The 22,023-nt window shown below is 41.3% G+C and overlaps 1 protein-coding gene across 2 annotated transcripts in view; it reads right to left on the reverse strand.

The window, feature by feature from the left end:
• The window catches only part of LOC148347866 (poly(ADP-ribose) glycohydrolase), a 42,570-nt gene extending 21,339 nt beyond the window's left edge, over positions 1-21,231 (reverse strand). The window contains exons 1-10 of one of the 2 annotated variants that reach the window (XM_088323392.1): positions 20,990-21,231; positions 20,808-20,868; positions 19,568-20,143; positions 15,861-15,977; positions 12,737-12,823; positions 12,526-12,600; positions 5,943-6,035; positions 3,913-4,067; positions 200-279; positions 63-123 (exon numbers count right to left, since the gene is read on the reverse strand). In XM_088323392.1, the coding sequence (XP_088179518.1) occupies positions 63-123; positions 200-279; positions 3,913-4,067; positions 5,943-6,035; positions 12,526-12,600; positions 12,737-12,823; positions 15,861-15,977; positions 19,568-20,089 (1,190 nt within the window). In that variant the 5' untranslated portion in view covers positions 20,090-20,143; positions 20,808-20,868; positions 20,990-21,231. Of the gene's footprint in view, positions 1-62; positions 124-199; positions 280-3,912; positions 4,068-5,942; positions 6,036-12,525; positions 12,601-12,736; positions 12,824-15,860; positions 15,978-19,567; positions 20,144-20,807; positions 20,869-20,989 lie in introns of those variants that run through there. The other variant, XM_088323393.1, reaches the window with a different exon arrangement.
• Between the last annotated feature and the right edge of the window lie 792 nt (positions 21,232-22,023).

A 22,023-nucleotide genomic window follows, 5' to 3' on the forward strand; every position in this document is an offset into this window, starting at 1 on the left:
AAAAAATGGAAAACAAACATCAGAAGGAGAAAATTATAGAGCAACGAGGAAAATTAATTTACCTTTCCCAATTAGGAGAAATATCCAATCTTTTTCGTGTAAACGTGACCAGACCGGAAGGCTCTAAATGGCGGAAAATAGAGGGAATTTATTTGCATCCACGCATCATCGAGCACATCGTCATGGAAACAAAACTTACTTTGCTCAGTGACACTTTTGAAGTAACACATGAGCGTTTTTAACTTCTCAATCTTCCTGGATGAAGATCCTTCAAACAGCCTAAGGGCAAAAAGAGGACATGTATGACTTGATGAAGTATTTATTTAGAAGTTGTACCGATCATATACGTTCTCATCCTTGACATACACTGCCGTGATAAAGTATTTACCCTCTTTTTTGTATTTTCTGCATATTTATCACTCACAAAGGTTTCAGATCATCAAACCAATTTACGATAAGTGGGACTGAGTCTTTCACAATGCTGTGGAGAAATTTTGGCCCACTCTTCTTTACAAGTATTTTTAAATCTGCCAAATTCGAGGGTTTTCCTGCATGAACGGCCTGTTTAAGGTCAAACCACAGCAACTCAATTGGATTTAAATCTGGACTTTGACTTGGCCACTCCAGAACCTTCATTTTATTTTGTTTTTTTTTGTCACGGATTGTTGCATGATCCTAGAGCACTTGAGTTTGAGGGCATCAACTGATGGCCGGACGTTCTCCTTCAGGATCTTCTGCTAAACACCAGAATTCACAATTCCATAAACCATAGACAGTTGTCCTGGTCCTGAGGCAGCAAAGAAGACCAGTAAACGTCAGTTTTCATGACTCATTTATAGGAAAGACATTGGCCAAAAATTGCCAATTATAAATGAAAGGTTGGAAAATAAAAACTGATGTCCAGACATTCTCCTTTAAGATTACCTGCTAAACACCAGAATTCATTATTCCGTCAACTTCGGTAGTTCTGGTCCTGAGGCAGGTAAGCAGTCTTTTTGAGGTCAGTGTTCTTGACTACCATAAGAAAGACACAGGCCAAAAATGGCATCCATGGGCAAGTTCCCAGGTGCAAACCATGGCTGTCACAAAAGGACACAATGAGTCATCTCACATTTGCCAGAAAGCATCTTGATTATCCTCAAGACTTTTGGAGGAACATTCTGTGGACTGATGAGTCAAAAGTTGAACTTTTAAGAATTAATAACATGACTCTACCATAAGAAAGACACAGGCCAAAAATGGCATCCATGGGTAAGTTCCCGGGCGCAAACCATTGCTGTAACAAAAGAACACAAAGAGTCGTCTCACATTTGACAGAAAGCATCTTGATTATCCTCCAAATTTTAGTGAAACATTCTGTGGACTGTTGAGTCCAAAATGGAAGGTGTGCAGCCCATTACAATTGGCGTAAAAACCACAAAAGAACTTGATGCCAACAGTAAAACATAGTGGCATCGGTGTGATAGTCTGGGGCTGCTTTGCTGCATCAGAACCAGGACAACTTGCTGTAGTTGACATAATAACGAATTCTGGTGTTTACCAGAAGGACATCGCCTAGCCATCAGATGCTGCCCTCAAACTCAAGCGCTCATGGAGCAGAACAACGAATAGAAACACACCAGCAAGTCCACCTCTGAATGGCTCCCAAAAATGGAGGTTCTAAAGTGGCCAAGTCAAAGTCCAGATTTAAATCCGGTTGAGACGCTGTGGTGTGACCTGAATAGAATTGAATCGAATATACCTTTATTGTCATTGTTACAAATGGGTTGAATCTATTGTGACAACGAAATTGGATGTGGGACTCCAGTTCTACATTTTGCAGTGAGGATAAAGAAAACATACGGGCAGTTCATGCTAGAAAACCCTGAAATATGGCAAATTTTATACTAAATAGCAAAGAAGAGTGGGGCAAGATTCCTCCACAGCATTGTGAAGACCCATTACCAACTATCGTAAACATTTGATTTGATATGAAATGAAATGATCTGCATTTCTATAGCGCTTTTCAAGTCAATGACTTCCCAAAGCGTGCTCCACTTTTCCCAATAGCAGCCTTGCAGCCATGTAAGGCGCTAACCTGCTTATTGGGGGTATTAGGGGTTCAGTGTCTTACCCAAGGACACTTCAACATGTAACACGGATGAGCCGGGTTTCGAACTGGGATCTATCGCTGCCAAAGTTGGCCCAACTGGCCTTTGGGTGCAGGGGGCAATGACTTTTTCACATTTTATGTGCCTTAACAAATGAAATCAACATTTCAAAAGTGCATTTTGTATTTCCCTGGTTTGCAAAACCACAGTAATCAGGAAGTCAATCCAAATATATTTTCCAAGCACTGTAAAAGGAAACCAAAGCGTTCGGCCATGGAAGTCCTCCGCGTGAGTTCAGTCGAGCGTCCACGTTTGATAGGAATTAGCCGAGCCCTCGTTCCACCTCTTTTCACTCGCTCGCCGATGATGTAGGACCTCCACAACGGAATTGCCTCGGGCTCACCATCGCTTTTGCCACTTTGTAGCACACGCACAGAAAAAGCTTTAGAAGTAACTTCAGTCTCCTCCTCGAGGATACATTAGGAACGTCCTGCCTTGCTTTTAAAGCAAGGAAGCGGGTCAACCCGTTTTACCGACAACCGCTCGTGGCAAACTTTATAATGCATCGTCCTGTAGCACTCCTGAGTGAGTTCTAAGAATTTTCGTGGAGAGAGTGAAATGACAAAAGCTTGATGGTCTGAAAGCCCCCTCGGGGGAGCAATAAAGAAAAAGAAATCTTGTTCAGTGTCCCGAGGGGGGAAAAGTATCTTGGACTTGACATGTTGGTGAGAGCGGGCTTTTAGGTCATGATGGTGGAAGGGTGTAATATATATGGCTTTATATAATATAGAATCAAACCCCACACAACAATTATATCTGGTGATATCAGCTCAGTGAAAATGCAAAAAAGAAAACTTGAACATTTTACTGCAGTTATCAATGCCGATGACGATGTTGCTGAATTATTTCGATCTGCAACCTCAGTGGAAATGTTTAAATCGAAGCTTAAAACACACTTCTATTCTATAGCATACGAATAACCTAGATTTTATGTTGACAATATCTGTGTATTATTTGCCCTCATGTCGGTTTTAGATCAGGGGGGGTGGTGTCATAATAGTTTGTAGTTTGCAATCATCTGTGATCTGTGCAGCCCTTTGAGACTTCTTGTGAATAAGGGCAATACAAATAAAGATGACTTGACTTGATGTGTTTTTGAGCTTTTTCTTGCCCTCATGTCGGTTTTAGGTGAGGGGATGGTGTCATAATAGTCTGTAGTTTGCAATAATCTGTGGTCTGTGCAGCCCTTTGAGACTCTTTGTGATTAAGGGCGTCACAAATAAACAGGACTTGACTTGAGGTTTTTGAGTTTTCCCTGGCCCTCATGTCGGTTTTAGATCAGGGGATTGTGTCATCATAGTCTGTAGTTTGCAATAATCTGTGGTCTGTGCAGCCCTTTAAGACTCTTTGTGATGAAGGGCTTCACAAATAAACATGTCTTGACTTGACCTGTTTTTGAGTTTTTACATGCCCTCGTGTTGGTTTTAGATGAGGGGATGGTGTCATAATAGTTTGCAATAGTCTGTGGTCTGTGCAGCCCTTTGAGACTCTTTGTGATGAAGGGCGTCACAAATAAACATAACTTGACTTGACTGTTAAGAAATAGAAAAAAAATGTCAATAAATGAGCTAGCAAGGCCACCCCACACTGTCAGTTTTCTACGAAACAGCCAATGGCATTCTCTGTCCGACTCGATGCAAAACGAATTTCTCCTCCATTTAGGTCATGAAACCACAATGCCGTAAGATATTGAGGATAGGGGGAGGTCGAGGGCAAGTGTGCCTTTTCATTCACAGATTTGTCTTCCGGACCGGACGGTTACCTAAAGAAATTGATGTCCGGGTAGTTGGCGTACTCGCTGCGTGGAGAGTTGCGTCTCGGGAAGGTGCAAAAGAAAGCGTTGGCCAGCAAACAGGCCACCTGCTCCTGCGACAGACTGATGGAGTGGCGGCTTCCCCGCTTGAGGAGCGGGATGGGCTGAGGAAGGAGAAGCGGAGCAAGGTCAAAATCATTTGTTTAGCCCATTTGCCCAAGGAGATGTTGAAGGATGTCGTGCGCCATCGCTAATGCGGCGCCACTCCGGCCCGCCGCCTCTTGAATCACGGTTACAATCCAGAGGCTGAAACACGGAAAGCGAAGACCGTGCGGAGTGATGGAAAGGAATTGTTGATCGGATTTACGCAACTACTGCTTCGAAATTAACGTTTGGCCGGTTTAAAATCAAGTTTTATTGCTACAATGACTAAAGAAGGCGTGCTAACAAATTGTAACAGAGGAAATAAAATGATTTTAACTGAATTTTGCAATTCATTTAAAAGTAAGATCGTTTTTTAAAGTCATTTAGGTTTTTTTCATGTGAATCTCTATTGCATTGAAAAAATGGATAGATGGATGGATGGATATGGTGATAAATTAGGATGGATGGTTATAGTGATGAAAGGATAAATGGATGGATGAATGGATAGATGGATGGATGGATATAGTTATAGACTTGCATGGATGGATATTGTGATGAATGGATGGATGAATGGATGGATATAGTAAAAGATTTGGATGGATAGATATAGTGATGAATGGATGGATGGATGGATTTAGTAATGGATTTGGATGGATGGATATCGTAATAAATGGATGGATGGAAATCGTGATTAATGGATGGATGAATATCGTGATGAATGGATGGATGGATATAGTAATGGATTTGGATGGATGGATGGATGGATTTAGTAATGGATTTGGATGGATGGATGGATGGATGGATGGATTTAGTAATGGATTTGGATGGATGATATCGTGATGAATGGATATCGTGATGAACGGATGGATGGATATTGTGATGAATGCATAGATATAGCGATGAATGGATAGATGGATATTGTGATGAATGGATGGATATCCTAATGGATGGATGGATATCCTGATGGATGGATGGATGGATATAGTAATGGGTGGATGGATGGATATAGTGATGAATGGGTGGATGGATGGATATAGACATGGGTGGAAGGATAAATATGGTGAAAGATGGATGGATATAGTAATGGGTGAATAGGTGGATATAGTGATGGATGGATGGACGGGTATAGTAATAAATGGGTGGATGGATGGATGGATGGGTATAGTGATGGATGGATATAGTGATGGGTGGATGGATGGACATAGTGATGAATGGGTGGATATAATGATAGCTCTGCATGGCTATATGCATATAGTGATTGATGGATGGATGAATGGATATAGTGATAGATTAAGATGGATGTATAAATAGAGATAGATACCAATGGTTACATGGAAAATACCAACTCACCAAAACAAAAACATTTGCTTTTCCATAATTATCTTTTGTAACCTCAATACTGCCTTTTCAATTTCAATGGAATCAATTGTTTCACCCCAAATTCCAAAGCAAGACATTTAAAACAACAATAAATATAGTATAATATGAATATAGTACAAGATTGAAAAAGACTAGTTAGACCGAAACAAACGCGATCAACCAAACGATAACAAGCGAAAAACGGAATGCCTGATCCAGTAAAGCAACAACTTGGTGAAAAATAGATGATTTTTTTCCCCATCATTTCCTGGCAAAGTAAACGAGGCTATTTGATGATGGATTTAATGTTTAATCAAGCTAGAGAGAAACACATTTATGTAAATTTAATTAAGGAACTTGAAATCCCGTCAGAAGCAAACACCGTGCCAATAAAGAGCATGGCTATACCAACGCCAATAACCCAGCCCCGTGACCTTTTTGCGTAGATTTCGCTGTGCCGGTTTTTGACCCGTAGGGTTCGAACCCCAGCCACGGGGGCGCCAGGCCAGTGATCGGGATGACTCGACGGCCGTTACCTTGGTGCACAGTCGCGACGCCCTCAGTGCTAATTGCACGAGGCTTGGCAGGAGGGAATCAAACAGATGTTGCGCGGCGTCGGGCTCCAGGATCTTAGAGAAAGAAAAAAAGAAATATGTTTATGTGTTTGTCGCTTTGCCACTACAGCAGGGGTCGGGAACCTATGGCTCGCGGGCCACATATGGCTCTTTTCGTGAGTACGTCCTGCTCGGAGAGCAAATATATGTCATGTTGTGGCTGTAAATTGCTTAAGAATCCTTTATATCAGAGAGCTGTCATGGACCAGAACAGGAAACTGAACCCAATCGCGTAACGTTACTCACAGTGTATTGGGAGAAGAGGAATGAGCGCACACTCGATCCGGGGATCGTTGGTCACGTAAGTGGATTGATCGGAACGAGGAAGTGGTCAAAATCAAACAGAACCGGGCGAGAACCAAAGAGGAGCAAAACGCAGGCAAAACGGAGATTCACAGGGCTTGGCAAAACAAAAGCAAAAACACAGGCAAAAACAGGGATTCAAAGGGCTTGGTAAGACATGAGCAAAAAACACAGGCAAAAACGGGGATCCAAACAATTGGATGGTTTTGCGTCAAACAGCCCAGAAAATTGGGTCAAATTTGACCCAAATACCAGGAGGTGCCTAATCACACACACTGCCCCTTTAAACTTTGGTTCCAATGATTTCATCCGCTTCTCCTCAAATCAAAAGAATACCAACTGGCACGGGACCGGCCTCATTAAATATCTGACATGTTTACACCCAAACAAATGTCAAAAAGATCAATCAGGAAGCCTTCTCATCAGTAGCGGGACACCCGGCCAAGTCATTAAATACTCTTTGGAGCGGTGGGTATGCAAATGGATGAGGTCGGTGGAGTACTTTCCGGCTGAAATATTTGTACTACTGCGAAGGAAGACTGTCCCAATTCATGAAGCCAGTGTGACGGATGAAGGCAACTGGCAACATAGAGTAGAACTGGGCTCTCAAACTGAATTGAAGATAGGTTCCGGGTGAAGTTGGGCCGAATGGGCTTTTCCACAAACACAGCGCTGATAAAAACCTTTGGCTGTTCTTAAAAGGCACAGTGTTTTATATTACAGGTCACGAAAGCCTGCGGGAAGCGGAGAGGAGGCGGACTCGCTATTTAGGTGAACGCGAGGTGGTGTCACCCTGGGCACAAAGATTTCCATCGGCTGCAGGGACGTCCAACTTTTGGACTAGCGTGTGACGTCATCCACTCCGCTGTTGCTGAACTACCACACAGCACCCTGAGGCCATCCTGTTCATCTGTTAATAGACAACAAAAGCATACTGCTGGAAGTGTGAATTTCCCTAAGGGGATGAACAAAGTATCTATCTATCTACCAGTATGTTGTGCAACCCAAATATGAGTCCAAGAAAATTACAAAAGCGCCGGTTTCCTTCCCATTTTTACCCAGCTTTTCCCATAGAAAGGATATTATTTTTTTCATAGGGGAGAAAAGAAAAAGTCTAAAAAGCAAAAATAAAATAAAAATTAAAAAGTATTGCATAAGAAAGAAAAAAAGGAAAATCTAAAAAAAAAAAAAGAAAAAAGGAAAGAATGAGAGAGAAAATAGACAAAAACAAAAAAAAGACATCTTTTCTCAATTTTCATTTCATTATTCTCTTCATTTTTGTTTTCCTCTTTTTCCCAAAGAGTTTTACTTTTTGTCCTTTTTCTTTTTTTATTTTACCCCTTTTGTTTTTACTTTCCTGTCCTTTTTTCATTTCTTTTTATGTCCTTTTTTGCTTTCTTATTTCTCTTTTGGTCTTGAGTCATGCCACCGGGTGTATTTTTAAGTACAGGTGCTTGAAATGTTTGAAAATACTTGAATATGAATGTTGTGTTTTCAAAGTTTGAAACACGCTTGAATTTTGGGTGAAGGGTTTGTAAATGCTTGAAATCGTTGCCATAATTCTCCATTATCGATTGACACCTTTTACATGGGCGAACGGGCGCCCTCTGGCGGGCCATTACAAAAAATCCATAAATTAGCCACATCACTGCATAAGCCGCAGGGTTGAGAAGTCGCGGCCCGTAGTCCAGATTTTATGGTCACTATGATTCTCTGTATTTTGTCTTCTTCCGTTTTTCTTTTCACACTGGTTTTCAGTGGCATGACAGAATACAGCGACATCTAGTGGGTGAGCAATACCCAACTGTTCCTATAACTTTTTTCGTTGAGGACGTCGTTGGGCGTCGCCCCAAAACATAAACAGAGCCGAGATATGACGGAAAGGGAAATTTGTTTATTTCATCCATACACCTTCAGAGTCTGTCTGGGAGACAATCAGCTTTTTTATACTGTGCGGTTACGTGTTTTTTCCCGCCTCGACTTGGCTCAGTCAACACCGTGGTATTTCCTGTATCAACATTGCTTCATAACATCCAGATGTTTTCCATCAAGCTAACTTGCAGTTAATCCACAACACTTTCATATTAAGTCAGGGGCCTCAAACTATCATCCTGTTGGGCGCAAGTTCGAAGCTTTCTTGCTGGTCCGTGCGCGTGCCTCCTGTTTCTATTCCCCGCCGGTCCGAGCGCTAAAACAATCTGCTTGGCAAAAAACAGACACCCGTACGCAAGCTCGTAAAGGCGGCCTAGAGAAACTGTCCGTCAACAGCTTTTGATATGCCGGAGGAGCGCAAAAAGAGCGCGAGCGCCCTGGTGAATATTCATAGGAGGCGAGGGGGGCCCGTCACTCCGTGCCACTCATGTCGACTTCCTTCTGACACTCAAACGCATCCCTGTTTCTTATCTCCTGTTGTTTGAGAAGAAAATATGAAGAGAAGATGCTCCCTCAACAGTTCAACCAATGCAATTTTACTTCAAATACAGACTATTTGTTTATCCATCTTGGCATGCAGGTACATATGATGGTAAATGGTCTGCATTTCTATAGCGCTTTTCAAGTCAATGAAGACTCCCCAAAGCTGCTTTACAATGGGCTTCAAACCTACCCATTCACACACACACACTCACACATCAATAGGGAGTCAGCCTCCAAATGTTTTGAGGATAATCAAGATGCTAAATGGTAAATGGTCAATGGACTGCATTTATTAAGCGCTTTTCAAGTCAACAATGTGCGTCACACTTTAGCCATTCACACATACACTCACACACCAATAGCGAGTCCGCCTCCAAACGTTTTGAGGATAATCAAGATGCTAAATGGTAAATGGACTGTATTTATATAGCGCTTTTCAAGTCAACAATGTGTTACAATGTGCTTCACACTTACCCATTCACACACACACTCACACACCAATAGGGAGTCCGCCTCCAAACGTTTTGAGGATAATCAAGACGCTAAATGGTAAATGGACTGCATTTCTATAGCGCTTTTCAAGTCAACAATGTGTTACAATGTGCTTCACACTTTTCACACACACACTCACACACAATAGCGGTCATGCAGCCATGCTTATCAGGGGCATTAGGGATTCAGTGTCTTGCCTAAGGACACTTCAACATATAACACGGAGGAGGCGGGAATCGAACCTGTGACCTGTAGATCCCTAGACGAGCGCTCTACCTCCTAAGGTTTTTTGTATTTTCAATCAGAGAGAGCATTGAAGAGTTAACACTTTGGAACATCAGAATATAACTGAGAAGCTCCGACAAAGTCGTATACTTCTTTAAGATTTTCACCAAATTGGAATTCAAGCAGAGATCGAACGTCCTGTGTGGAGTTTGCATGTTGTCCCCGTGTGAATGAGCGAGCGAATTGTCTGTCCCTGTGTGCCCTCTGATTGGCTGGCAAGCAGTTGAGGGTGTCCCCTGCCCACTGCCCAAAGATAGCTGGGATGGGCTCCAGCACCCTCCGCAACCCTACTGAGGATAAGTGGTGCATATAATGGATGGATGGATGGATGGAATTCAAGCAAAGTCACTAAAATTGATAAATATGCATTAAAAACTTCAAAAATGCATAAGCGTTTGGTCTACTTGTCCATCCATCCATTATCTGTGCCGCTTATCCTCCTTAAAAAGTGGTGGGTGCGGCTTATAATCAGGCGCGATTTTACGGTGTTCTGATTTTTGGGTTATTTATTATGCAGTTGTTCAAAGAGTGCTGTCGAGCTGTACCTCAAGCCCATGCTACAAAATAAGAAAAAAAAACTGAAAACCTACACAGGATTTTCTACATTCGACTATAAAGGATTTTATACGATCGACTACAAATTTACATGTATTGAGTTTAATGCAATAGATATTGACTGACTGGGCTTTAGTTCAATGCCAGGGCAGGCTCTGTTCGAAATGCATAATATGGAAGATAGTCAAATTTTGCACCGCTGAGAAGCTAGCATTGCTAGCATTATCTACAACCTTCACGTAACGCCTGATCATGATTCAAATTGAATCTTTTCTTCCGGCGCCGTCACGAATGGCAGCCACTCCAGCAGCTCCCGTGTTATTTTCGATTGTTCTCGATTGTTCTCAGCTCAGGGATGCTGCTGGAAATGTGAATTTCCCTTCGGGGATGAACAAAGTATCTATCTATCTATCTATCTATCTGATCAATCCGACACGAAAAAGTGGGTGAGGTAAACTGTTTTCTAATGTCAGCCATTTTCCTTCTTGACAAGTTAGCAAACATGACCTTTTGGGCATATTAAATTATAGCTCCGTGCGACCACTTTGCTCGTGGAGGGTGGCGACAATCTTCTCATGCAAAATCCATTACGGTTTTTTGTTTTTTTGCCCCTTCGGATTGACAGTAACACATTTTTCATCTTGGCGTCAACGTGGAGGAGGAAAGAAATTTGACTCTGGTTTTTTTAATCAAAATGTGAAGCGTTCTAGATGTGGTGCCTTCGTGAATGGCCACTTTTAGGAATGTAACATTTTTTATGTTTACAACAGGGTCCATAACCCTGATTTCAAGCACTTTTTAAGGAATTTTTAAACCATTTTTCCAATTTCTCGTGACGGTTGCCATGGCGCCCATTTGGCCCCGCCCATGGGCGCCAGCTGGAGATTGTTGACGGATTGGCTCCCGGTTAGTATTTCAACTCTGTCCTGTCAGTCCCCTTTTGTCGGTCCGTCTGCGAATCTCCGTTTTTACACAGCAAGCCCTTTTTCGCTTGTCCTGTGTTTTTGCTCCTGTTTTCCTCCCGCTACGATCTGTTTGATCTCGACTACGCCTGCTCGCCCGTCCTGAATTACGAACCGTTTTTATCTCGACCAAATTACGACCCATTTTCTGATATCGGCCACGTTTTGCTCTACCATCCCGGCTACGACCCGTTTTTTCCGCTCTTAACACTGCCATCGCTCGCCCACTTCTGCATCCGAGCAACCTATTCCCCGCGACCTTCGGATCATGTGTGTACTCCTTTCCCTGCTTCCCGATAAAACTGTGAGAAACGTTACGCGAGTGGGTCCTCTCTCCCTTATGGTCTTGAAATTTCTCTGGTACAATTAAAAGAAGAAATCTGGTGTAAATCAAATACAGTCCTCAAATATGTCCGCAATCTTCACACTTTTTACATGAACAAATACATCTGCAATTTGCATATATCTATACCAAGGCATATGATTTTTGGATCTTGAGTAAATCGAATATATATGGGGATCTGAACAATACATGTGTAAATATTTTTGATCCGAATCTCTCCCCGGATGGATGGATGGATGGATACTTTATTCATCCCCGTAGGGAAATTCACACATATAGATCCCTTTCCAGCCTACATCATCAGCAGATCACCACAGGATGCCTGTGTATTGTTGATCCAAAAGAGTGGGAGGAGCAGTTTGAATAGAGCCATGGAAGATCTGTCTGGCGAGTTGCCTTTTTTGAGTCACAATTTACAAAAACCACATGCCCTGCTGTTGGGTGCACCCGTGCAAGATTCGTATTTTTCCATATTTTGCTTCACCGTTCCTCCTCCTTTTTGTTATATTTTACTCGTTATTTTGTTGTCGTTGTTTTGCTCTGTACAGCCTTTTGAGACTATTTGTGATAAAAGGGCGTCACAAATAAATAGGACTTGACATTAATAACCAAACCTTGCTCTTGCACCTAAAATGAAGAGATACTAGTTTTTACGCCAAACACACATAAATATAGTATACGACTAAACAAATGGAACGTTCCCACCGCCTCCATAGCCAAACAATCGGACATGGTTACTGGTCCTCTCCATGCAATGACGCACTCGGAGGTGGGAGGAGGGTGCATGAAACTCTCACATGATAAATGGCCTTTGAAAAGGGTTCGGAAAAACACCGAGGTGTACGATGGTCAACCGGTGCGGTACATAAAAAAAAAAGGTATTTCTAAGAGAATAGTGAAAGGTAGTGGTCGAAAATCATCCAGGTTAGGAAATCAGAGAAATGAAGAAGTCAATAATTGACATTAATGGGCCAAATCAAATACTTTCTAATACAGAATCAAAATAAAATCCATTCATCAAACCAACAGCACACAGCAACTGTCATTTCTGGAGTGTCATGCCCAATTTCGTTGTCACAATATGTTAACCCGTTTTGTAACAATGACAATAAAGGTAGATTCTATTCTATTCATCCATGATCCGAATTACCTTAGTGCAGTACAAATGAAATGCAGTGAAGTCCCACTTCTTAGCAGTAGAAGCACAGTATTTTGATATTGCATTCTGTAACACAATAAGAAAATCATTCGTAGGAAAGAAAAATCGACAAGCATTTAGTATTGCAGGTCTTTTTTGTAGAAAAAGAACGCCCCTTAGAGGCGAATTGAGGTCATGACAACAGCGCTGTTGACAAACTTGCCTTTAATTCAGCAGCGCTTGTAATTCGTCTTGACAAAGTCTGCTTGATGAGTTCCCACCGACTCTTGTTTTGGAGTTGGCGTGTTGCCTGGGGGGGAAGAGAAGATTTGTCAGATGTATACAAAGACACTCCAGCATATAACACTTTGATCCAAATTGGAGACAACATTCAAAATCTGGTTATTTTTGCACCTATAGGACGTGATGCAGGGAATTTATACTTTCATTCACTGTGGAGTTTGCATTGCTTTTTTAACCTTGCTCGGTTAGATTTTTTTCGGGGCACTCCATTAACAGGGTTTATACACCCTGGCAAAATTCAAGCACTTTTTAAGGACATTCAAAGCCTATCTATCTATCTACCTTGGTCATATCCCTCAAGAGGGGTGACTGACAGCAAAACAAACACATACAAAAATAAAGGAAATGTAAAAAGGGAAAAAGTGGCAAAAGAAACACAGACCAAAATTTTTGGACCATGGCCAACCCTAACCCAAACAAGTTGGGCACCTCGGCACCCGAGTCGGTCACGTTTCCGTCCCTCCAGATGAAACAGGACACAAGAAAGCGGCCATGTCACTCGGGTCAGGGTGACACAACACACTCTTTTGTTCAACAGCAGGGCTTGACAGCTTCCATTGGTTTACCCCTGCCGTATCATAGAACGTGTCCAAACATCCCACCATCCTTTGACAACACCTCTCCAATCCTTCCGATCACCAACAAGAGCTCTAGCTTCCACTAGATTTAGACCGCTTTCCTGCAGTGCACTCATAACACCATCCATCCACGTCAATGGCGGCCTTCCTCTCGGTCTCCTTCCATTTTTTTCTGCTCTGTAGATCCTCTTCAACATTCGCTCCTCATCCGTCCTCTCCATGTGTCCACATTCAAAGCCAGTTTTCCAATACTATCAAATAAGAAAGCCAATGTTAATTAATCCATAGCCCTGTTGTTTGAGGTTAGTGAGTGCTGCCAGTAGGAAAAAGAACCAGAAAACCTGACAGCCAAATATTAAACCAGCAGTATGTATATATATATATATATATATATATATATATATATATATATATATATATATATATATATATTTTTATATATATATATATATATATATATATATATATACACATATACATATTTTTGCCCCATTACATTCGTGTTTGCTGCCATCTATTTTTGGTCTTTTTTGTATTCAAATCTTCCTTTCAGCACTTGATGACGTCTAACTGTAGAACAAAGGTCAGCAAGCTTTCGGGTGTGGAGTGCCACTTTCAAATTTCCTTTTTAATCAGTGTGCCACACCAAGATTAATGATTCGCCCAACATTTTTTTATATGCAACAGAGCTGTCATTGTACACCAGTCCAAATATACAACATGGATAGACATTGAAATCGTATAACTGACTAATCTTCCACTCTTCTTGTTCATCAATAAACGAAAAAATGAACGTGAATAACAGGTGGAAAGGCCTGTAGCCATCCATGATTTCAACTTTTCACCACAAGAATCAACCAGAATCAACCATTCTTCATCATCAATGAACTCCAGTCAAAAACAAGTGATATGGACAGCTACCATACCATTCATCGATGAAATCTTATTGTAGAAAATATCAAAACTTGAAATAACAGCAGCAAAGCAGAAGGCTACTTGAAAATAAGTGCAAAAGAAATAACAAGGTGATTTGGTCGCAGATATAAATGGTTTTCCGTGCTTTGCTATGTGTGCAGTGAGCAATGTGATAGCTTGCTTCGGTGGTGGTTTTTCTAGCAGTGACAAAGGTCTTTAGGGTCTGTGTTTGTTTGCTGTACCTTGACACAGCGCGTTTTAATGTCTACGCCTTGAATTCATGTTTGTTCTCGTCATGACGTTTAACACTTGATGTGCGAGGTACAACACGCTCGGGGCATAATGCACAAACAGCACAGTCATTTTTTGCACAAGCCGCCAGTCGTCAGTCAAAGAACAAGATTTTTTCGCTGAAGGAGCTGTCATTATTCATTCATTTATCTCGCACTGGTGTTACTGTGGCTGGGTCAAAACACAGATTTCTCCTCTTCTGCGAGTTGCTAAGCAGACACACACTCGCACACGGAGCAGAAGAGGAGGGGCGCTACCGTAAAGCCTCTTAACAACACGGCGCACAACTGAAAAGGTCTTAATTTCAGGTGAAAATGCGCATTTTTAAAAAGTAATCATTATTATTTTGCCGTGCCATTGCTGGCACGCGTGTCATAGGTTGCCGACCCCTGCTGTAGAGGAAGGAAAGTCTATTCAGCCTCATTTTTAAGCAGATTTTTATTTTTCTTCTTTGAATGCGTGGTCTATCGCAGTGTTTATTAACAACTGCGCACGGCATAGTCATGAATTAACGTACTGTTCAATGGGAAACTATTCAATTTGTGTGCATGTGCGGTCTTTCATTTGGATTTGCTTTTACAGGAGATGCAACGGCATCCACTGGTGTTGTTCCGCAGGGTTTTTCCATTAAATAAAATAACTAAACCAGTCTATTATTCCTCATGGCATGAGGCTCTTTAACTCCACCCGGCGGAGTAAAAGCCCACATGAAACCCCACCCCTACATTTGCATATTACCCTATTTTTATTACAGTGTGTATTTTCCGTAGCACTACTTAAATACTCTATATCAACATGTTATATTGGGTATTTTTGTATTCTATATCTTTTATATTATTATTTTATTTTTCAACACAAGGATATTGGTGGAAGAGTGAATTTCCCTACGGGGATGAAGAAAGTACCTATCTATTTGAGGCAGACTACCGAGAAATATGGCAACGATTTCAAGCATTTACAAACCCTTCACACAAAATTCAAGCATGTGTCAAACTTTGGAAACCCACATTAATATTCAAGTATTTTCAAAAATTTCAAGCACCTGTAGTAGTTAAAAATACGCCCGGTGGCATAGATAGATAGCCAGATAGCTAGATAGATAAAGCGATAGATATAGCGATAGATAGATAGAGCGATATAGCAATAGAGCGAGAGCGATATAGATAGATACTTTATTTACTCAAGACCAAAAACGAAAGCAAAATTAGGGGGTTATTTCTATCTGTGTGATATGCGATTGGCACGAATGAACGAAGTTACCTCATCTTGCACTGGGAACAGATTCCGGCTTGAACAGGGCATTTTAACATGGACGTCATCCCACGTATCATCAAATGCATGAGGATATGGGACGATTGCGCGGTCAAGAAGGTCTGTCTATCAACATGAGAAAAGAAAAGTGATCAGTTGCACCAACAAATTGAGAAATGATCAGTGTTGGGCGCGTTACTTGAAGAAAGTCATTAGTTAAAAGCTACTCACTACCGCTTCCGAAAAGTAACCGAATTAGTCACTGAATTATATTATAGTAAATGTAACTAGTTACACAAACTGTGATACAAACACACATTTTTCTTTTTAAATACTCGTGCCTGGAGGAATTTGCATTTATTTATTATACGTCGAGCATCCCGGACGCTAACGTGGAGCTACCCGGAGCTACCCGGCTTCAGCGCTGTTAGGGCAGACAGAGACACAAAGGTCTGCGGGAAGCGGAGAGGAAGCGGACTCGCTATCTACGTGAACAGGAGGTGGTGTAACCCTGGGCACAAAGATTTCCATCGGCTGCAGGGACGTCGAACTTTTGGCCTAGCGTGTGACGTCATCCACTCCGCTGTTGCTAACTACAACACAGCACCCCGAGGCCATCCTGTTCATCTGTCAATAAACAACACAAGGATACTGCTGGAAGTGTGAATTCCCCTACAGGTATGAATAAAGTATCTATCTATCTATCTTATTTGACATAAAATGTGTGAATTGTCAGCCATCTTGCCGCGACGAGTTACCCAAAAAACTCAAAAAGGTCGGGCGAGAAAATGAGAGGTAAAATTGTGCATTTTGGTCACTTTGAGTCTCTATAGTTTGTATTCTTTCTTGCACTCGTTTTTGGTTGCTCTACACAAAACACGCCTGAGCACCCCCAAAAACAGGCTGGTTTAGCCCATGGGTAAAAGTTCACTGTAGATTTCAATACAGATCGTGAAATTACGTAGGGAATTTCATTGTCGAACCAACGTGTCAATCCACATTTGAATCGGTCACTATTGGCTAATGGCTGTGAAGCTGCATTGGTCATGAGGTCTTGTTTTAATACACCTCATAGGTTGTCACAAGCTTAAATACCGTGAAAAAAAGCTTGCCAGTGACCAAGAGTGGTGTCAATAAGATGGTCACAGAATAAGGACTATACTGATAGACATCTGAGGAGTCTGTTTATTACTAAAGGGAGATTTTAAAAAAATGATAATCAAACGGTGGGGATGCTTTAAGGCGGATTTCTTTTTGGGCATTATTGTGTGTTTTGTAATAAATATTTAACACGGTGGGTGGCACGGCGGCGCAGTGGTTAGCACTTGTGCAGCACAGTTCTGAGGTCATGAGATGGAACCTCCTGTGTGGAGTTTGCATGTTCTGTCCGTGCTTGCGTGGGTATCCTCCCACATTCCAAAAACATGCATGTCAGGTTAATTGGCCGGTCGAAATATTCCCTAGGTGTGAATGGGCCAGTGAGTTGTCTGTCCCTGTGTGCCCTGCGACTGGCTGGCAAGCAGTTCAGGGTGTCCCCTGCCCACTGACCGAAAATAGCTGGGCAGCTCCAGCACCCCCGCGACCCTACTGAGGATAAGCGGTGCAGATAATGGATGGATGGATTTGACACAGTTGGAATGACTGGACTTTCTTGACTATAACCAGACTATGTTTGCGGGGAAACCTTTCATGAGTGGAATATTACAAAACTTTTGGGTGAGTTATTGTGGCTTTATAGTTTTGCCGTGTCTTGTTTCAGACTGATGGTGATGTTTCTGTGAGCGGTACTTTTTGAAATGGTCAGCATATCTCGAATGTCAAACGTTCTAGCTTTCCAATGATATGTGGGATGACGAATTTTAGTAACTGGTGACATCCTGAAGACATGACTTTGTTCACCAACGTTAAGGGGTTAAATCAATTTTTATTTTTTTAAATGAATAATTTATCTACCACTAGGAGGCTCTTGAAAATACAAGTTTCCCCTTTAAACTTTAATATAAAAAGAAGGGGCCACAAACTGTCCTCCCTGCAATTGGCCCCTGGGCGGTGAGTTTGAGACACCTGATACGACAAGTTCAGCACTAAACGAATTAAATCAGAATAGATTTCAATTTATTGTGCAGCCCTCCCGAGGATGTCCATCTTATTTTCCTTACGCACAAGACGTAAAAGTGAAGTAAAACAAAAGATAAAATGGAAGAAAAATAAAAAGAGGGAAAGGGGAACAGAGAAAGAATCAAGAGAATACGAAAGAGACAAGAAGAAAAGTAAAAAAAATAAGAATGAAAAAAGAGACAAGGACAGAAATAAAAGATAAACAGAAAAATTATGGAAAAAATGCAAGCAAAAAGAATAAAAATGACGGGTTGCAGCAAGATGGCGGACAATGATGTCAGCTCTCTTTAGGTTAGGCGAGGCTTACATTGTTTGGAATGAATGCAACCAGCAAGTATGCAATGGCGGGGTTGAAAGTGAAATAGCTTCTCTACTAAGGTTTAGGTTAACAATGCCCAACAGAGTTCTGTTTTTATTTGTTAGCGTAGCATTAAAATGGTGAAAGTGAGAGAAGGACTGTTTCAAATATAGTCTAGTTTTTTCGAGCCGGCTAAGAAATGCATGTACTTGCATCTAAATCATGAACAGAGAGCCTAAGGCCGCCATCAAGACTCAAAGCCGAAAAATGCCGAACGAGAGTAACAAAGTTTTCTCATACCCCACCTTTAAAAATGCATGTATTTTTGCTTACTATTTACCACTAGTAGGCGCTAAATAATACCCATTGTCCCTTGAAACTTTTGCGTCAGATTATCATGACGTAGGGCGCCATTGGCCCCTAAACTGTGAGTTTGATAACCTGAAATACAGGAAGAAGAAGATAATGAATCATAGCCTGAAATACTAAGACATAGCCTTAACATGAGACAAGATGCTGATTTGTACTAGATTAAGTGACGTGGTGCTTTTAGAGATAGATATATATATATATATATATATATATAAAATGTCTAGATATACAGATATATGTCTAGATAGATGTCTAGATACATAGATGTCTGGATTATATATATATATATATATATATATATATATATATATGTGTGTCTAGGTAGATTGATGTCTGGTTGGATAGATGTCTAGATAGATAGACAGATGTCTAGATAGATGTCTAGATGGATATAAAGATGTCTAGATAGATAGATGTCTAAATTATATATATATATATATATATATATATATATATATATATATATATATATATATATATATATGTCTAGATAGATAGATGTCTAGTTGGATAGATGTCTAGATAGATAGATGTCTAGATACATAGATGTCTAGATACATAGATATCTAGATGGATAGACAAATGTCTAGATAGACAGATGTCTAGATAGATAGACAGATGTCTAGATAGATACATATATGTCTAGATAGATATATGTCTAGATATAGATAGATGTCTAGCTTGACAGATGCCTAGATAGATATATGTTGAGATGGATAGGTATATGTCTAGATAGATAGATGGATGTCTAGATGTCTAGATACATAGATAGATACTTTATTCATCCCCATAGGAAATTCACACTTCCAGCAGTATCCTTGCGCTGCTTTTGAACCACTTGCAACGGTAACGGCTAGGAAATATGAGCAAGATGACCCCATGGCTGTAATAATGACGCCAACATTGGAAACAATGTGGTATTCCAAACCCTTATCATCACGGTGTGGATGCCAGGAATGTCCTTCAGCGGAGGAAGTGATGCGCTACACTGAGGCGTCCTCCGTAACTCGCCGATGGGCGTCCCCAACCAGGTGGCTTCCAGATCATCGTCCTCATCCGTCTCCAGTATTTCACAATACTCGTCATGTCTCGAGGAAGGCTCCCAAAAGTAGTCTGTTATTTTGCCTTTGAGGTGGGATCCCGAACTCGCCGAGCCGGAGGCCACTTCCGGGTTCCCTGAAGGTCCGGACCGAAGATCGCCGAGAGAGTCCGAGTCCAGCTCTTGGGTGGATAGAGGTTGAGTGTCTTCGTCAGAGTCCGAGACGACGTGAATGGTGTCCGTGTAACCTCGAGGGACGTCCTCTGAAGCGCTGGTATTTGCTGTGGGTTTCAATAACCACTTTTCCAGAGTGTTCCTGGACACTTGCTGTTTGGGGAGCGTCCTGCGGTGAGAACTTTTTGTCTTGACGCCACGTAAACCGTCCATGTCGGCCTTGGTCTTCGAGTTCATGTTTTGGCTGGATTTTTAATGATCTAAGATCTCATCGTGGCTTTCGTGTAGACCCTGGAGCGCAAAAATGGAATTGTCATTGATTATGCAATGAGATTGGACAGGGCACTCCAGGGTAAAACACGCAATAAAGACTTTGAAGATAAAAAAGATAGATAGATGGATGTCTAGATAGATAGATGTCTAGATAGATAGATAGATGTCTAGATAGATAGATGTCTGGATAGATGTGTAGATAGATGTGTAGATAGATGTCTAGATAGATGTCTAGATAGATGTGTAGATAGATGTGTAGATAGATAGATAGATAGATAGATAGATAGATAGATAGATAGATAGATGTCTAAATAGATGTCTGGATAGATGTCTAGTTAGATGTACAGATAGATAGATAGACGTCTAAATAGATGTCTGAATAGATGTCTAGATATATAGATGTCAAGATAGATAGATAGATGTCTAGATAGATAGTTTATTCATCCCCGTAGGGAAATTCACACTGTGATAAGAATAGGGTAATATGCAATGTGGTTTAATGTGGGCTTTTACTCCCCCGGGTGGAGTTAAAGAGCCTCATGGCATGAGGAAGAAATGATCTCCTCAGTCTGTCCCTTTACAGCAATTAATAAAACCCATATATCAGTCATCCATTACTGGTGACTTACCTGGGGAAAGTATGATTATAATACTGTAAACTATTCAATTGAAGTAAATTTACCTTGGAGGGATAGGTTATTTGGATACGATCTCTTGTTTACAGAAGGTTCCAATAGTTATTCCTGTAAAATATGACCAAGAAATAACATTCAAGACACACATTGCGAAGTCACAAAATCCCACGTCACTTTAATATTTTAATATGATCAATTGCTTCGTGATATAGTAACAATATTGACTCACCTATGAAATGACTTGGCTATGTTATCGTTTGTGTTTAATATAATCAAACAATAGTGCCTGGCTCGCAGAAATTCTATGTATTTGGTCAACAGTCGGCTATCGTTAAAAACAAGGTCAGGGAGAGTGCATATCATGGAGAAATGTCGCTAAAATGATTCAACGATTTCAATGAAGGAGAAGGAACACAAACACCGGTCGAGATCATTTGTTGCCATCTTCAAACCGTCACACTTCCGTGTTGCGTGACGTCAGGATCTCGTATGATGTCGCGATAGCTCAACGTACAAACAAAAACGCGTTTGATAATCCAATAAAAACGACGTTTTTTTATAAATCAGTGCACATTTTGAGGAGTTGAATTATAGAAACGAATTCTGTTAAATAGGGAAGTCAAGGCATGCTTATTTGTATACACCTTAATCACAAAGAGTCTCAAAGGGCTGCACAGACCACAGACAGCATCCCCTGATCTCAAACCTACATGAGGGCCAGGAAAAACTCAAAAACCTCCACATGAGGAAAATGAAGAAACCTTGAGAAGGGACAGTCTCTAAGGGGCTGCAAATGTTATTGCAAAACACAGACTATTATGACAGCATCCCATGATCTATAACCTACATGAAGGCAAGGAAAAACTCAAAAACCTCAACATGAGGAAAATTAAGAAACCTTGAGAATGAACATAAGGTCGTCCCTCTTCCAGGATGACCAGGCTGCAATAGATGTTGCAACAAAAAATAGAGGGGTGAAGAGATAATAAAAAGTGAGAGAGGGGAAGACAGAGGGGCAGAGAGAGTGAGAAAGTGGGGGAAGAGGGAAAAGAGGAGAGAGAAGGGAAAGAAGAGAGAGGGGGAAAGAGAGAGAGGAGATAGAGAGGAGGAGAGAGAGAGGAGAGAGATAGAGGAGAGGTGAGACAAGAGAGAGAAGAGAAAGAGGAGAGGGGGGGAGAGGAAGGAGAAGAGGGACAGAGGAGAGAGAGAGGAAAGAGAGAGAGAGAGAGAGAGAGAGGGGGGGGGAGACTGGAGAGAGAAGGG

This window comes from Urocampus carinirostris, chromosome 19, assembly GCF_059441175.1.
Source record: "Urocampus carinirostris isolate Australia breed hairy pipefish chromosome 19, RoL_Ucar_1.0, whole genome shotgun sequence".
Classification (NCBI taxonomy): domain Eukaryota; kingdom Metazoa; phylum Chordata; class Actinopteri; order Syngnathiformes; family Syngnathidae; genus Urocampus; species Urocampus carinirostris.